Below are 18,940 nucleotides of genomic sequence, written 5' to 3'. Positions count from 1 at the left end.
AACATAAAGGGCCACACCACCACCCTTCTTTCCTTGTTTATCCCTTCTGAAGGGCTTGTAACCATCCATCACAGCACCCCAACCATGGGAGCTGTCCCACCATGTTTCAAGCAATAGCAACCAGGTCATAGCTCTCCTGACATACAGTTGCTTCCAGCTCCTCCTGCTTGTTGCCCATGCTGCGTGCATTGGTGTACATGCACTTCAGCTGAGCCATCTGCCTCATCTCCAGCTCAAGCACTGTTCCCCTAGGCTCATCTCTTGTGAGCCCTGTTTTGTCCCTACCTCCAATGTAGCTAGTTTAAAGCTCTTTTGATAAGCCCTGCTAGCTTCTGAGCCAGGTTTCGTTGTCCACTTTGAGATAAGCGGGTTCCATGGACAGACAGCTACCTCATGGTCAAAGAACCCAAAGTTTCTGGTTTGACACCAGCCTCTGAGCCATTTATTCATTGCTTGTACTTTCCAGGCCTGCTCCATGTCCCTCACTTCCCCTGAAGGTATAGAACAAAAAATCACTTGAGCTCCTGCTCCTTCAACTAAACACCCTAAACCCCTGAAATCTCTTTTCATAGTTCTCAGGCTTCTCTGAGCAATTTCATCACTGCCTGTCTGGAATATTAGTAGTGGAAAGTAATCAGTGGGCCTTAAGGAGTTTCCTGGTTATGTCCCTGGGCCCCAGGAAGGCAGTGCACCTCCCATTGGCACGGGTCCGGTCTGCATATGGGGCCCTCTGCTCCTCTAAGAAGGGAGTCACTCACCATGACCACCCTTCTTACTTTCCTAGCAGATGAAGTCTTAAGGCGTGGGGATGGCTGCCCTGCCTTAGGCTCCCTTTTAGGCAGCTCCATCATCTCTCCACTCACCTCCCCTTAGATGTGGCAGCATGTAATGGCTATATACCCTGAAGAATGCTCATTAAGTAACCTACCATTTCCTTGTTTAATATAGAAATTGTGGAGAGGAAATTTAAAATATTTGTTACATGCCTTAAGATAAGAGGGGAATATGCACGTGTCCGTTTGTCTATCTTATTTTTTATTTTTTTAGAGGTAGTAAACATGCAGTGAAATCTGAAGTATCCAAAGTTTCTCATATCTCAAACACAGTAACAGAATAAATCTAAGGCAGGCATGCTTCTTCCTTCTGAGATAATAAGACATAAGGTAATAAGGTCCCCTCTTCAGAATTTATGAAGTATTTTCACTGTCAGCCAGTGAGACTTAATTTTTACAGCTCTAGGCACTTTCATAGCCTCTAGCTTTTCACATAGAAATCAGGTACCTCCCCCTCCACTAGATCAAAATGCCAATATTACTTAAATCTTACAGTAAAGTTGTCAAATGCACAAACACTGTTAAAGATATTCATTTCTAAGAGTCACTAAGTCTATATAAGAAATATCAGTTATTGTTTCCCATGAACAGTTTGCCTGAATGAGCACACTAAATCCTTCAAAATTTTAATCCAACTTTCACTAAAAAAAAAAAAAAAAGGGTTTAATTCTTTTGAATTAGTCTATATAACTCATAAACATAAATGACCCTCAAAATATAGTTCTCCCTCAGTAAGTAGAGAGATCAGTGCCAGTGTCTTGCACTAAGGATTACAAAGATACTCAGAATTTTATCAAGGTCTTGAATATGAGTACACCTTACCACCTTTTTTAGTGTTATGTTTGCCTAACACTATAATAAAATATATACCAAAACAACTAATTTCTTAAAAAAACGATTATTTGTTAAATTTGTCAAAAAATGTGAGTCATCTGAAAGCTCTCTTACCTTGCATATCTGAGATGCATATAGCAAAAGCTTTTTGTGGTCCAACCTCTCTTTGTGCTTCTGCAGATAATCCCGTAAACTCCCATATGGTAGATATTCCATAATTAATCTCAGATTTCTGCGACCTTTTAGAATGAATAAAACATTTCATGTTACTTTTCAACGCAAACTTTTGAAATAGGTATATTTAGAAGTGTACTGAAGTAATAAAAAAGTCTCACCAACAGAAATGCATTTTACTGTATGCTCATTAGTATGCATTTTTTCCATCTGTCATTTGTACTTGTTACAGAAATGCCATTTATTTAAACGTGACCACAAGGTGTATGTGGTCTGATACTGATAATCTCATAAATACTGTTATTGCTAGAAGTAAAGAACAAGTGCCAGACATATATACCCGTGTTCACATCATTCCTCCTTTTTGCTGAGGTAAAAACTCAGGATGACAACTGACATCCACTGGTTAGCAATTACACAATCTTCAAAACTTTGTTCAACTTTTAACACTTCCTTTTTTTAAATAATCAGATCTTACACAAAACTTGTGCTTTCACTCAATTTCAACATCATCAGTAATGCATTCAAATACATATGTTTCTGAAACTTTCTCCTTCTTAATAATTTATTATTCAACTATATTATAGTTGTACAAGAAGAGGTATTGTCCACTCTCAGGCATCACATTAAAGAAAACATAAGAACAGTTAAAAAAAATGATTTAATGTTCCTACTTAACTCCAAATTCACTGCTTTAAGATGAAGCAACTTCGTAACCAGTCAAAACAACCTGTTCTTTAAAAATCATAAAAATTATGCCATAAGCTGACTGAAAAAAAAAAAAAAAAAAAAGATTCATCTTAAAATGAGAAGCTGTACCTAACAGACTTTACTTCCTTTGGAAAAGTTACTAGGCAATGGCTTTTGTAAACATTTATCTGAATTTCTTGCAGTATACATGCTCAGTTATGCAATCTAAGGTATATTCAACACAGCACATACCTGCACTGTAGCATACTCCTTTGTATTTAACAATGTTATCATGCTGCAGAGATTTAAGTATTTCAATTTCTCTTTCAAAGTCCCTAAGGTGCTCTTCCGTGCTATGTTGCAGCTTTTTCACAGCCACCACCTCCCCAGTATTATCCTGCAGGGGGTCATATCGACACATCTCAACACTGCCGAAGTTTCCCTAGATCATAAACAGAAATATGTGAATTAAAAAGTTAGTCCACATTATCTTCTCTTTCCCAGTGTTTGTCTATAAACACCTCAGTGCTCACTGTAATATAACACTGAAGTGATATAATGAAATTTATGTAACATTTATTATGTTATTATTTATGTAATAATTATTTAAGTGAAATACCACAAAACCACCCTGAAAGAAGTTAAGAGTAAAGGATCACAGTGACATTTCTGCAGCAACTATCTGTGTGAAACATGCTCTATGAAAGGATGTGAACAACACTGGGGGAAAAAAAGGAGGGCAATATGCATTCATTTTCTCTCCTTTCTTCACAAATTTCTGCTTATACTCTCATAATGCCTGCTGGGGTACCTCTTTTCCTGCATTTATAAAGAACTACACATTAAGGCTCCTCCTGGTTCACGGCTCCTCTCTGATTTTCAGTAGTTTTTCTACCATTCTCTGTTCTACTTTCTTCTTCTCTGAACTCTTTATCTTTGTTTTTGCAGTCATCACCAGCAACTCAGTTCCTTTCCCTACTCTACGCTATTGTTTATAGCCAATAATCATCTGCAAATAGAAGCAGTTCTGCGACTTTGCTTTCAGATTTTGTCACCAGTAGAGACAAGCCAACATGTAGCTACATGTCAGTAACCAATATAAAAAGTGAGAAACCATTCTGGAATAATGGTGCTTAGTGCAACTGACAGAACTCCACTGAAGTCATCTGTCTGTGCATGTTTTCCACAGCCAAAATGCAATGACTTGCAAAAATATTAACCAAATGCTGATTTCTAAAGCTTAAAAAGTTTGAGGCTCACAGATATCTCAAAGACACTGTTGAGTTTCGGGCCCTCACAGTCAGACTTCCCAGCACATGCATATAAAAAAAAGAACCAACAACCTCGTAGTTTCTATACAAGATTTCTCTGAAAGAACTATCAATGAATCCCAAGCATAAAAACCAACAAACTAAAAAAATTAAGCATCAGATGCAGCTCTGCGTTGGAAATCTTAAGCCTTTCCTTGTGACTGGATTCAAAGTAGAAATGAGCTACCTTTCTTCTGCCTAAAAACATCAGACAAGTTCCTTTAAATCTTTTTTTCCATTGTGCTCAGATAAGACTTGAATTATTCATTTTTGTAATGGAAGCATCTAATGTTACTAACATATACAGGGCTATTAGAAGACAATTGAAAATGGTAGCTATTTCTTAGGCAATTAGAGATTTTCCAAATATTCTACCTTGCCAAGTTGCTGTAAGAACTTAAGATGTCTCTCTTCAAATTGTGTTGGGTCCCGATCTTCAAAGGCCCCAGAAAATCCAAGAGCTCCAGTTCGTATATTTGGTAACATATCATTTTCTGTCAATAACTCATAATCTTAAGTGTAGGAGGGAGATAAAAAGGATGAAGAAAGAAAAGAGAAGCAAACAGGAAAATGAAATAAACTTACTACAATGCATCTTTTACCGTTACTAGACATACTCTGAGCTTAGTAGAATATTAGCAACCTCCTTTATTTCTATACAGCACAAAGACAAGATGTTACCAAACAGACAAGTAACTTGACTTTTTACAAGTCTTGCTGTAATCTCCAAATAAACTTTTTTTCTAAAAGATCAACTGAACTTAAATTCAGCAGCTATTATACAATGACTCCATCACTAATGTGCATCTTCCACTTAGTAAAATAACTCTTACTTTTCAGAGATAAGAAAGACCTTTGCAAATACATTTGACTAAGAACTAGAATATTTAAGGCAGACATTTTAATCATCATTAAAAACATTATTTTTATTTCACACTAACTTTTAACATATTCTTTATTACAACAAACTAAGCAGCAGTAATTCTATGGGGTTGGAGAATGGTTGTAGGCCAAAATACTGAAATGGAAAGCACCATAAGAAATATAACCAGCAGAAACTATTATTTTTTTCCTCTCTGATATCCTTTTGTATCACAGACTCACCAGGAGTGAACAAACTATTCAGGTCACGTATAATTGCCCTAAATGACGGCCTGAAGTCTGGCTCATAATCCATACAGTTGTTTATAAGATTTGCTAGCTCTGTCCAATTGGGAGCAGGAAGCTGGTGTCTATCTTCATAAAACTGTAGTTTCTGGAATAGAGGGGAGAAAAGCCTTTTTACCATGCAACCATGAAGAGTTGTAATAGCTCGACACCCCATCCCTTGCTGAGTCAACACTAATATTTCTGGTTTAAATAAAAAAAGAATTGTCAGCAACACACACCATCTTACAGGCTTTAGGTATTCAACCACAGTGTAACTAGAATTATGCCAAAGGTGATGCACATTGTTAGGAATGCTTTTTGTTTTAAGAGAGTTAATGTTATAACAAAGGAAAAGAAGGGCATGCAAGATAATTCCGGCACAACTGAACTTTGTGCCCATAAAAATAAAAAAATTAACAACATAAAAAGAATCCTTAAATCATCACTTAATATCACTGCCTATCAGACAACATGTGATGCTGCTTATGGTGGTTATGGGCCACACCATTTTGCATGCTGATTAGTTACAACAGCAGATGTTTTAAAGTATCCGAAGAACTGCCACTACTGCAGATTCAGTGAAACTTACTCTTGAAGAATCGAGAGCACTCAGAGGTTTGTCTCCTCCACTGCAGATTTCCCATAAAGTGGTACCAAAACTCCACTTATCTGTAGCTAGGCTTAGTTGTTTGGGATTCTCAATACATTCAGGTGGAACCCATGGTATTCTCTCAAGAAGAACTGAGCAGTCATGAAAAGGAAACATTATGTTAAGATCAGTAGTAAAACCAGGGAGTTCTAAAACACATTTGGTTCAGTAAAAATGGTTTAAGTATAGGTATATCATTCTGTAACATGTTTTTAATACCTTACCAAGTTTTTGTTCTTTTCTTGAAACTACAGAATATCTACAGAAGTAATACTTTTGAATCAGTAATGCTAATGAATATTTATGAATTAAATACTACTAAAGTGATACTTATGAATACTTAGGAAAACATATGTTCAGAAGATCATTAGTTTTACTACAGAATTAGAGTAATATTTTTAAAAATTACTTTTCTAACCTCATTTCCACACTATATTTTTGCTCTGGCTTTAATATTCTCCCCCAAGTTATCAAGGATTTAATAGCTGTCATGAAAGAGCTAGATAGCAAAGAGCCAAAAGTACTTTACTGTTTGTTGATACATCATGGCACAGCAGTATAAAGTAACCGTAGTGAGCGATTTCCCACTTCTTGATTTTTGAACTTTTAATAGTGAGTCTCGTAACAAGTTGAAAGACATTATTGTCCTCACGCAGACATAAATCTTTTTAGAATATGATATATTTAAGGTTAACGAAAACTTACTGGGCTATAGGCACTACGCCGCTAACAATCTCTTAGATACATTATATCCTCTACATAAAATTAGCTAGTCTAAAAAGTGTTCATTTTTTCAAAAAAATTAGGAAGACTCAGAAATGGATAAGATTACTTCCGTTTCATTAGCATAAGGATCTTGCACACACCTTATGCTTCTCTCAGTATGAATTAATTTTGTTCATAAAGCAGTAAAATAACTCTGATGGCAAAGCTGACAACCTAGTACCTTCTGCAACACCTGTGACTGGGGTCATTCACCAAAAAATGTATCAGAGATAATTTTCAACTGCCAGACAGCATTTTGATAATAGCATTAACTTTGAGTTTAGAAAAATTCTACAGAACAATTTTATCCTGATCAATAACAGAACACTAAGCCCAGCAGCTATCTGCAGAGTTATAGTACTTTACAGTATACTAATAGTACCATCAGTGAAAAACATTTCTTTATAATGAGAACAACAGGAAATACTCATACAGTGGATAATTGTGATTTATTTTTTTCCCCTGTAGTTATTTGATGAAAAAGAGAATACACTAAAAACTGCTGACTAGGACCACAGGGATTATTTTAAAGTGACAAAATAGAGAAGTGGCTTACTGAAACAAAAGTAAGCAGAAGGTGGCAAGAAAAAAAATAATCTCAATTTTCAAGTCAGAAGCATTAAAAAAGGAAGGTGGTACAAAGACTTACTATCTCTTGGCAAAACTGTGATACTGATGCCAGGATCACTCAGTTTTATAAAAGGCAGGTTTCCAGACTTCCTGTCCTCCTCCCTGATAAGGAGGATGTTCTTTGCACAGACATTCCCATGAACAAGGCCTTTATCCTCCTGATAAACAGAAAGGCATCTTTTACAAAGATTAAAAAAAACCCTTATGATTGAACAGCTATTTAAAAAAAAAACAAAAAAACCACCATTAAGGGAAAAAAGAAAATAATGATCAGAGATGAGGTTGATCAAACCTCAGACACTTCATCAGTTCCTTTCAGTTTTTCTATGCAAATTTTCAGTCATTTTAATTATCTACTTGTTTTCCTGTTTATATTAAGTATGTTAACTTAAACAAATGGGTCCATCAACACAATACATTTAAAATGAATACAAGAACAGTTAAACTCTGTCAAAAGGAACACTTCAAAAGAATGAAAAAAATCTATTACATTTTATGTAAGGTACAAAGGTCTGACTTCAGCACTCAGTCAACATCTTATTTTTGCACTCAACACTTAGTTTCAAGAGAGGATAATAGCTCAGTCACTCTACATGCATTGAACTGAAACACTTTAACTCAACCATTAACAAAAAATGAAGAATAAACTACCTACCAGGAAATGCATGGCTAATGCCAACTGTTTGGCAACTTCCAGCTTCCACAAGATATTAATAACGTTTTTGTTCTTTTTCAAATATGTGTCCAAAGATCCAAATTTCACATATTCTTGTACAAGGATATCTGATATAAGATATTAAAAGTGTGACAATTAAAACCAACAATAAATAAATGGAACTTCAAGGCCATAATATTACCCATCTCTTTCTTCATTATCCACTGACAAACTATAAATTCAAATCTATATGACATCTTAATAGTGTCAGAAATACTTCATGTAATTTACATTTCTTCAAGGTGTGAAAGCCTACCTAATTTCCACTCAAATGCAAAGTTACAAGATTTAATCTTTATTTCACAAATCAGGTTTCCACCTTAAGAAATTCAGTGAGCATTCTTCCACCCTCACTCCAAAGGCACAATAAATAACATAGTTCCTCCTAAGCATAGAATCCACTAAGTCAAACAACGTACATTTCAAGTCATTCACTTCTTAGCTGCTTATAATCTGTAATGTTACCGGAAAATAAGACACCTTATGAAAAAAGAGATTTCTTGAAAACAGATCAATAAAAATTTACAATACAAACATTTAGATATATGTATGACATATGTCTCCACACAGTCATACAGAGAACATCCCATGAAACAAGATCCATTTCACAGTACTGCACAATCTATTTCAATATAAAAATTTAAATTACAGTATGGAAATCCTGTCTTCAGCTGCAAAATGAAATATAACAGTGCAGCTGGAAGGGACCTACAGAGATTTCTGAATTTAACTGCCTGACCATGGCAGGGCCATCCAAAAGTTAAAGCATATTACTGAGGGCACAATCCAAAAGCCTCCCCTCTAGGATGTGTGTTCCAATGTTTGGCCATCTACACAGTGAATAAATTTTACATGATGTCCAATGTAAACCTTGTGTTGGCAGCTTTAATCCATTCCTGCCTGCTCTGACTCCTATTCCCAGAGAAAGAAGCCCAGAACCTCCCTTCTCCTCTCACCCTCCTCAGGAAAGTGCAGTGAGGATGCTCACATTGTAGTGCTTTTTACACTCTGAACACAATGGAAACTACTAGTTTTATATTTGTCTAAAGAAAATAAACTAATTTTTATAACGTTATTTTATAGACAGCAAACTTCCTTTTAAATAACAGTTATGTGAAGCAATTGTTCCCAAGTCTGTACACCAAATTTCTAATGCAGGGAACAAGTAACACCTTTTCTTTCCACTTCTTTCTAACTGCCACTTAGTAATATGTTGTATGCCTCACCTTCAGAAAAAAACAGACTACGGAGGCTGACTGTGACCTAAGGGAGAAATAATACCCACGCATAGATAACTAGCAATTTATTATTTCCATGTTTTAATGTTATATACTCCATCTATCTGGAACTTCATCTGTATTCTCTAGGAACGATAACATGAATGAACTAGGAAAGGTAATCACAGACGTATTTAAAATTGAAACCAGTATTAAATGTTTAGAGACAAAAAATGTACTGCCTTCCCAACCTTTGTAAGAAAAGCCACAACCTCCCCCCAACTTCCTTGCATTGCAAATTCCATTTCTCTTACTGAAGGCCACAGTCTACACAATATACAATTACTACAAAAATGCCTTATTTTGATACAAGCAGTTAAGTAGAAGAAAAAAATAACTTTAGTCCAAACTGGCATTTCTGCCAAGGACTGAATTAAAATGAAAACTGGTGAAGTGAGGGCCAGTAACACATATTCAAAGACAACGCATAAGAACTGCACAGCCATCCAAAATTAAGATTTAATTATGAGGTGCTATAATTATATATCAGGTGCTCTCAACAACTTATTAATAAATAATTACAGTGCAGTAAGCTAAGCTGTAGGACATACTCCTGTAGATAAGGTAAGGATTTTGCTACTATTAATGTTTCATCAGTATGTGAAGTTTTTTGTTTTTTATGGGAAACAAGTTCCCATTTTCCCCCCTTTAAAAAACCCGTTAATGGCAGTTGTATATAATTAGTGAAAAAGATACTTACTCTCCTCTCCACATACACAGACTCCATAATTTAATACCAAATGTTTGTAAGAAAGCTGGCTCATCATACTTGCTGCCTCAAAGAAGGACTTTGAGAAAGAGAGGAAGAGAAAACAGATCAGTGAAAGAAAAACTGTGACACATTTGTAGAAAAAAGTGCATATGGTTTAAATATATGTATTTTAAATAATTCACCTCCCTCCTAATTTCAAAGACTGTCCGAAATTTCATGTTATTTATTTGTGGATGTTATTTGGTTTGGTTTGTGCTTTTTTATTTATTTATTTATTTATTTTTAATTTGATTTGCTGTTATTGTGGGTTTTGTTTGTTTATTTTAAAATGCAAACCACACTCTAGGAGAGTTATCAGCCTCTTTTCCTACAGGCAGATGCATCTCCACATCTTAAAGAGAATCTTCTATATTAGTTAAGTAAACAATGAGCAAATTCATAATGCTCTATTCAGTTTCCAATTTATTCTTTCATAATGCACTATTCAGTTTCCAATTTATTTCTTCATAGAACATTATTAAGCTAAAAGACGAGAACTATTATATCCCTCATCCTGTACTGTGATACCTTACCCGACCTTGTTAGAAAATTTTCAAATACTTTTATCTCTTCAGTAATTTTTCTTTTCAGCGGTATCTCCAGATATGTTTCCTTGTGTACACATTGTTCCCCCAATGAGAGGAGGTTAGCATATTTTACAACAGGGATCATATTTTATTTCTTTATTCTTGGAGTTCCTTTAACAATTTATTTTTATACTATTTTTAAAAGATAGCATATTATGCAATTACTGTAAATTCAAATACATGCTATTTTTATTGTAATTTTTACTTTCATATGCTCAAAGGGTATGTATATGTTGCTTTTGACACTAGCTCTTGGAAATTTCTTCTCCTTTTCTTTAATTAACTTTTAAATATAGATATGTCCTAAGCAGTGGAAAAGTTCACTGAATAAGAGACTGGTTCTCCTGTCTTACTGCAAATGCTGTTAGGTTAATTAGGAATTTGAAACTATTATATAATCAGAATAACAAGAAACAGCCATATTGAGTTGCACCGAAATACTAAGAAATAGTACATCTGTTTATTTTTTAAAATTAAATATTCACTTATGCATTCTTGAGCTTAATTATACTACCATTGCATGGCTTTTTGCAAAACGGCATTTCAGGTCTGCTCACAGATTCACTCAAACATTAGAAGACTAATTAGATATAGATGATTCTACGTATGGCAAGTGTTCCTCATGTTTCTGATTTTTTATAGCCTGATGTGAAATATTTGTTTTACTGGAGACCTAGTAAGACTTCAAAATAAACAAATAAATAAATAGAAAACAGTCAACAAAATGAAATGAAATTTTCCCCTATAAGTTGGTACCTCACATGCAGATAATGAGTTTACTTGTACAGGTTTGTGGTCAAACTTTTTCCTGTGCTACCTGCGCAGTACTGAAGGATTACTATTTTTTGGTTCTGTGTGGTAGTTCTAAATTGTGATAGACAGGGGGGAGAAAGGAAATGAAATATACAGGTGAAGTTCACAGAGCTAGTTTCAAACCTATTTTTCCCAATTTCACAAGAAGGATTACTATTTTTTGGTTCTGTGTGGTAGTTCTAAATTGTGATAGACAGGGGGGAGAAAGGAAATGAAATATACAGGTGAAGTTCACAGAGCTAGTTTCAAACCTATTTTTCCCAATTTCACAAGGCCAAGAATGAGCTCTGTTCAACAGTCATCCCTCTATCATATAACAAACACAACAAGTTGTTTACTGTAACAGAAGTAATATGGGATGGACAAGTATGCTGCAATTGACAGTAATACCAACCTCAGAGTAGTTTCTGTGCACTTTATCCAGAACCTTTAAAAGAACTTCAGTTTGGTGGAGCTGGCCATAGTCTCCCACTTCTTTCCTTATACCTTTGAAAATCTTTGTAAAAGTGCCTTGTCCAAGACTCTCTTCCTAAAAACACAAAAAGCAGGAAAGGGAAAATGAGAAAACTTCCACCACAGACAATGTGTATGTGTGAAACTTTTCAGCTAGTCTACTTCCAAAGCCAGACTAAGGAGTCAAAGAAGCAACTATACCACGAACAGTTGAAATCCTTGTTAATTTATTATTATTATTATATTTATTTATTTAACAAGCTACCAACTTGTCAAGAATCTTAGGTAACAAACTGCTGAAAGAACTACAGAGAAAAAACAAAAAAACCCTACCACTGCATTCAAAAGGACACTTTTTTTTTTTTTTTTTTTTTAAGGAAGTAAAAGCTTTTATAAATATACACTGAGTTTTTATGTAGTACTTACTAAACCAACATTTGCAACCAGAAGCAACTAGCGGACTTACAAAAATCAAGTCCTCATTCCGGATTTTGTGAAAGACCATCTGACTGACATTGTGCCTCTGCAATGCTGGTGATGAAGGTACTTCAGAGACGCTATTGCTTCTAAAGACAAGGAGGTTTGATTTATCTGGAAGAAGAAAGAGAAGTTGAGCTGTAAAAATCACATATTTGGAAGCTGTAAATCCAACAAAAAGGCAACATCAGAGATGAATTCATTTTAAAAACTATAGAGTATCTTGGTAAATAATTCACTTTTTTTGACTAGCAAAAACTGTTTCTGCTGCTTCTCCTTCTCCTACTGCTTCTGTACTGCACTGTTTAAGTACTCCTACTTTCGACAAACATTCTGAAACTACTCCTGCCTCCTTTCATATTTTTTTTTTCCTGCTGTATTTGTAATAACAAGCAGTGGTGGACAGAGGGCAAGTAATAAGCTTCTTTACAGAAGCACTTCATAATGTGAAGACATGCATATCATTTTGACACCTGTCTAAAGATTTTGCATATTTTTGCCCTAGAAGCACTTTAGTGATCCTCACTGCCTTACTGCTACCAGAGATGTATACAGCAAATGCATTAGTGAAACCAAAGCCGATAGATATGTATTTGTGGGTATATCCATACAAGCATGTGTGATTGTTTCAAAATTTATACTTCTGGTGCACATAAAACATTTGTGTTTGATCTTACTGGGTTATGCAGTTATTCTCTGTGATGTCCAAATGCATTTACTTATTAAATCTCTTCTAAGCTTTTGACTGTATTGGCTTTCCACAGAGAGAAATGAAACATCTAGTAGTTATTTTCTTTTAAACATATGAAAATTTCTGATTGATGAATAAATGCATCCACACACATTCCATTGGAATTATAGAAGAATATATATGTATATATAAGAATAAATAGTTTCAGTTATAACAATGAAACTGGGATGGCTATCAGTGCAGTCTAGAAGGCCAAGTCACAACAAAGTAAAAACTGGCAGTCAGTAAAAATGAAGAACGTGACAAAGATGATGAACAAACAGGTAAGTGGAATGAAAAGAACCCACATAAGCCAATATGTGTACCTACCTACCTGAGAGTCATTTACTTTGTTGTTTTACTTTAAAATCTTTATAAGTTGTAAACATTCTTGTTTAGAAATAAACTACCCTTTCTTACCTTTTGGTTTTGGAGGACAGCACTTGATGAACTGGAAAATTATGCTGTCTGAGCGGACAGTTTCTGTCTGATAACAGGTCAACAGATCCTTAAGATTTCCAAAACTTCTCTTGGTTCCACTAAGATTAAATTCCCCATTCTCATTCTTCGTAATTAAGCAGTGTTTATAGTCAGTGACATTATCGCGCTGCAGAGATTTTTTTCCCATTGAAAAGAAAATTGATCAATACTTACTAGTTAAAAAAATTAAATGTACAGCAGTATCCTAAAGAACACACCTGTCAGTAAAACATTACTACCATTTGTTATTTTGTTACTCACAAGGTAACAGTGATTCTGACAAAAACAACAACAACAAAACAAAACCAAAAACACAACTAAGATTCCCTCTCCATCCTTGAAATTAGTATGTTAGCACTAAAGTGAACAAACATTAACAAATCTCCAAGTATCATTCTGAGAAAACATAAAACGTAGGAAAGATCCTTCATATTTACAGATCTAGCAATGAAGGTTTCTTTACTGTTACATGGGATAATAAAATAACAACAGAAAAATGTTGGAAGCCATAGCCCAAAAGCGCAAACTCCTTCATATTCACAAGTACTTGGAGATCTAAGGTGTGTTTCTGTTTTTTTCTGCAGTGTACAGTGCAGTTCTAAGCAATTAATTCTTAGTACAGTAGGCTCTCAATATGCACATAATTATTTTGACATATCTTGAAAATATACCATTAGACATTTTTAATCAAGAGGAGTTCATAATAATGCTTTCATAATCCTTCATGTTAACGCTGTGAAAACATTCCAACAAATTCCAAATCTGAAAAGTCTTTTAAAGGCTTGCCCAGAAATAATTAGAACAAGAAAAACAAATGCAACCAGGTCAGTTAATGGCAAGCTTCACTCTCAGAATTTGACCCTAAACTTACTCAGGAACTTCTCTCTTAGCCTAAAAAATCCTTAATACAGTTCAGTGTCTAGACATAAAATTTTACTAAACTAGTCTTAGAAATGGCTCTTCACCCACAAATCAACGTTATTTTATCATTATGAAAGAAATACCTACTTGCGGCAGAACTGAGTAAATCAAATAGCTTGCTGCAAAGCTAGTAAGAAAAGCTATGTATGCTACTTTCTCCAGTTACAAACAAAAATAGCTCTGTTCATTTAATTAAAAATAATCCCACCCTTGGAACAAGATCAATATTGGAACAAGACCATGTAATTATGTAACAGCACTATTAAAGTGCTGCATTATCACTAACTGCAATCACATAGAGCAGATGAACATCTGGCTTTTCAGCAGCACAAGAATTGTAGGCATTTCAAGTGCAGCTTCTCATCTAGTTTACAGCAGATATCTTGAAGATATACGCTGACATAACATGTGTTGGATAATCTGGCTGGATGAAGGGTATGACCCAAACCTATAAACACTCATCAATGAGAGACAACCTTAGATCACCACAGGAACCAACTGTATACTCAGTAACTAAGTCCTACTGTGCCAGAAACAACAGAAATCACCAAAAACCCTACACTAGCACCCAAACAATTACAATAGTTTGAACAACTATATTCCCAACCCCCAAACTACCAAATTCTCTTTCCTCTACCTGCTTTGTTTTTGGGGCATATGATCTGTGCCAGTGACTCTTCATCATAGATTTATTTTGGTGTATTTCTCATGACCCTGGAAAATAGGCCTACCTAGCACAAGTAGCTGAAGAATAAAGAGACATCATACTAGCATTCTGAAAATCCAGAATCATTTACTGAACTTCCTGTGCTCCTTATCACAACATAACAAATCAAAGAAGTACTGCCCACGCCAGAATACAAACCTCAATAGCAAATGTGAGGAAGTACTTTTTAAAATCTTTAGGACTGCAACGAAGAACGTAGAAGCCAGTCTGATTGCCTGCCTTCTTCAGTTTACTGATAGCAAAGTCCATGCTATATAAAAAGAAAATGATTAATACTGCTTAATTTTAAAGAACAAGACCAGATATTGACTTTTGAGCACTGCTGTAAGATATCTAATACAATGACAATTCAAATTCTGAGTTTTAGACTCCCCTGTGAGATAATTCACTTGCCTCTCTATTTCCCAGTAGTTACAGTGGCTGCTTATGTGCAGAAGAATGTGGTAATTATTCTTAACACTGTAAAACTCAATGACCTATTTGATTAAAAACTTTGCAGTCTAAAAAGGTACTGCCTTGAGCTTATGACATGACTCAGTTTCCATTATGGAAGAACCCATCTGAGTGAAACCATCTAAAAAACAAGGAATACGCATGGAGTCGCATGGAATACAACAGTTTAACCTGGGAAAGGGCTAATAAAAAACAGGATTTGATAGAAAGCTTCATTTGTTACTATAACAACTAACCTCCCGCTAAACAAGTCATTGCTAACTATTTCTATTTATCTCAAGGAATTACAACAAAGAGAAAGGTGTGGAAAGTCCTGTACTTATAGAACATCAAGCTAAAGAATTCTAAATTAAAAAAATAATAATAAAAAATCAATATATGGGATTAGTCTAGGTGCAAAATACATGGGTTTTTTTTGCACCTAGCAAGGTGCAAAAGAGAAGTTTTGAAATGTAAACAGTCTGTCACTGGGAAATCTCCAGAACCATTCTGTATTAGTGGAATGGTGCTAGTTTTATACAACATATTTTGTGGATGTTTGCCTTTGAGCTTTCTGTACCTAAAGCTAACGCCCATTTTTTTCTGCCTAAGAAAACATTCCTAAGCTCCCATATTAAGAAAAGAAGTCTAAGTAAGGTATTGAAATTCTTCCCTAGAAATACAGAGAAAGAGAACAAGGAAACAGGATTCCTTGAAAACAAGCAAACCCTCCAATTTACATGAATAGCAGTCTACTGTATATGAATTTGACTTTTTCCTCTTTAGAAACTCAAATAGTATAACTGATAGAGGCTGCAGTTAAAACATGAGTTCCTCTATGGCATTACGCATTGCTGCCCTCTTAATTACTATAATTCAGTAAAAAGCAGCACCATGACTTTGCTGTGTGTCTTGCTTGAACAGAAGACAGAATTCTAGGAGGAGAAAATTAAAGCCACAATCCTTCGTTCTATTTCTGATAATACATCAACACAGTATTGTATTCTGCAAAGTGAAAAACAAGGAAAAAATGTAAAGCACTTTAAGTTACATAAGTGAAAAAAATGCATATCTTAAGACATCCATCATGGCTCACAATCAGCTAAAGATCCTTCAAAAATAATAGCACCTTGTTACGTCACTAAAAAATTGCTTACAAAATTGGTCCATGGCAATTGCTTTGGATATTTTCAAGCACTGATGGTGGTGCTACTTCTTTGCAGAGATAATGGTGGGCATCTGCAGTTAATCTGTAATATCCATCAATTAACGATACAAAGGAGAGAGCTTCTCTTAAAGACTGAAATTCAGCCTCCTGTTAAATTGCCAGGGGAGAAAAAAAGAGAAAGAGGAGAGAAATGATGAGAATTTGTAAATATATATCACAGATATTACAGCTACTTTTACATCTCAATAAAAGGCCTGGACAAATTTTCAAATTCTTTACAGGTCATTGATTCTGTACCGTTAACATTAGAAATTAAGGTGATTTGCAGTTCTTTCAAACATCAGTGAACTACAGTGACTTTTGTCCAAAAGCCACGTGAGGAAGACTAAAAACTGACTAATGTTTTCTGAACTACTTTGAGGGTTTTTTTCATTATTATTTTTATGAAGGAGCGCATAAGGTATATGTGGCTTTCTCATGCAAACAGTGGAAATCTCTGTGATCACACAAATAGAGAGATTGTGAGTCCTGTGGACCTGCAGACCAGTCATGGAGACAAGTGAAGAAAAAACTGTATGCCACTCAAACAAGACTTTCAAGCACATGGCAGTGGAATTCCTGAAGTTCTACTAAACTAAAAACAACTTTTTACACTCACACATAAATTCTTTTTTCCAGTATCTTCTTCAAAATATTTTAAAAAGTAGAAGCAATGACATTAATTTTATGTCCACACACGTTTTTTGAAAAAGTATTATTATTTCTCCGGAGTATTTTGACCCCTTTTCAATTTTTTAGTCACTGGCAGCCTGCTTAATGACTTCATACAAACAGTATGCTAGCTTGCTAAAACACAGACTCAAATTTAAGGCTCCAACAAAGGAGAATCAATTTATCTGCAACCTTCCTAAGCTAGAATTGTCTACATTAGTCCACACACAAGACCTTCAGTGTTGTAATACACTGCTTACATTGCAAAAAACGCACTCAGTTTTACCTTGTGCTTAATTCACAACTAACATTTTGTTATATAAAATCATGAACACTATAGTCTGCTCAAAGCAACTCCTATATGGAAAACAAAAATGGAAAAAAAAAAGTAAACAGACCAGATTCTTGCTGTCTTGTTTGTGAATGGTGACAATTCTCCTCTCACTGGAACCTTCTTGACTTGCTTGTTTAATGCTGACATCAATGATATCAGGAAAATCACAATACGTTTGTAAATCCTACAAGAAATAATTATATAACCTCATTATTAACAAATTTCAGCTGGAAAAAAACCACACTTACTTGTAGCATTAGAATTCCTGAAAAACTAACCTTGTGAAGTTAGCAATGACAAGGGTCAACAAGCCTTAAACAGGCTATTAAAATTAATGAGAAGCTGCATTCTGTGAGGTTTAACTTTTTTTTTTTTTTTTAACAAAAAAAAACCCAAAAAACCCCATCCTGATTAGAGAGCCTGTTAACATCACAAAACATGATATCTTCATGTCCTCATTTGCAGGAATGCAAGCTGCAAGACCTGGTACCAAAGAGATGGAGATAGTATTGACGGAGAAAATGTCTACAAAAAGATCTTCTCAGCCACGGCCATCTTGGACCAGGTAGGAAGATTTCCAGCCATGACTATTTCCTTTAGTGGCAGCTTAGGGACTTTTTGATATAATAATATATAATATTCCATATAATTTCCTTGAGTCTTTCACAAGTCAAATTACCATGTCATATAGGTCATATCTTGTTTTGTTTGCAGCAAAATTTCAAATGTTAAGCAGCATCTTAAATAAAGATGTGTTTATCTAAAACTTTTCCTCCAAAGCAAATTCCTCCAAACTATTCCTCCAGGCCTATTTTAAGGCTGCAAGTGTATCTTAACACAAAGAGATGTCATACTACTGAACTGATTATCAGAAGTAATGAATCAGCTCAAACATGTTTAATAATTAATAGAGCTTCAGGGTCTTAAATGTGAACTGGCAAAACAAATTTCCTTATATTTACCACGTTTGTTATTACCAGCTTCAAAAAACTGAAAACCTTGTTTCAATCCAACATCTCAATAAAGTTGCATCAGTAAACTGCTGAAAGTTATGAACACGTTTTACAGTCAGCCTTATTCCTTCATTACATTTTCACAACTAATCCTATACACAGATTCTGTACCAGTGAAAAATACATTCAACCTATATCTTGTCTTTGTCACTAGGGATGCTAATATTACCAGTTATAAAGAATAGTTCTAAAATAGTCATATGAGATCATTTTAAACAGTATACTTAATAAAGGCTTAATTGCCATGACAGCACAGTATGCATAAGTTTTGTACACTAAAAACTAGAAATTACAGAAACCCAACATCAGCTCCTGCA

At 34.9% G+C, this 18,940-nt stretch overlaps 1 protein-coding gene across 2 annotated transcripts in view; it reads right to left on the bottom strand.

The window, feature by feature from the left end:
* Positions 1-18,940, bottom strand: part of JAK2 (Janus kinase 2) — an 81,145-nt gene that overhangs the window by 11,446 nt on the left and 50,759 nt on the right. For both annotated transcript variants that reach the window (XM_015848915.2, XM_015848916.2), the window contains 14 exons: positions 17,675-17,794; positions 16,555-16,712; positions 15,104-15,215; positions 13,258-13,444; positions 12,097-12,221; positions 11,572-11,706; positions 9,727-9,814; positions 7,690-7,817; positions 7,054-7,192; positions 5,580-5,731; positions 4,946-5,096; positions 4,217-4,353; positions 2,784-2,973; positions 1,782-1,906 (listed from right to left, as the gene is read on the bottom strand). In XM_015848915.2, the coding sequence (XP_015704401.1) occupies positions 1,782-1,906; positions 2,784-2,973; positions 4,217-4,353; positions 4,946-5,096; positions 5,580-5,731; positions 7,054-7,192; positions 7,690-7,817; positions 9,727-9,814; positions 11,572-11,706; positions 12,097-12,221; positions 13,258-13,444; positions 15,104-15,215; positions 16,555-16,712; positions 17,675-17,794 (1,947 nt within the window). The remainder of the gene's footprint in view (positions 1-1,781; positions 1,907-2,783; positions 2,974-4,216; positions 4,354-4,945; positions 5,097-5,579; positions 5,732-7,053; positions 7,193-7,689; positions 7,818-9,726; positions 9,815-11,571; positions 11,707-12,096; positions 12,222-13,257; positions 13,445-15,103; positions 15,216-16,554; positions 16,713-17,674; positions 17,795-18,940) is intronic.

Source organism: Coturnix japonica, chromosome Z, assembly GCF_001577835.2.
Source record: "Coturnix japonica isolate 7356 chromosome Z, Coturnix japonica 2.1, whole genome shotgun sequence".
In the NCBI taxonomy this organism is placed as follows: domain Eukaryota; kingdom Metazoa; phylum Chordata; class Aves; order Galliformes; family Phasianidae; genus Coturnix; species Coturnix japonica.
Note: the sequence above shows the minus strand (reverse complement) of the source record. Positions and strands in the feature narration are given on the sequence as shown.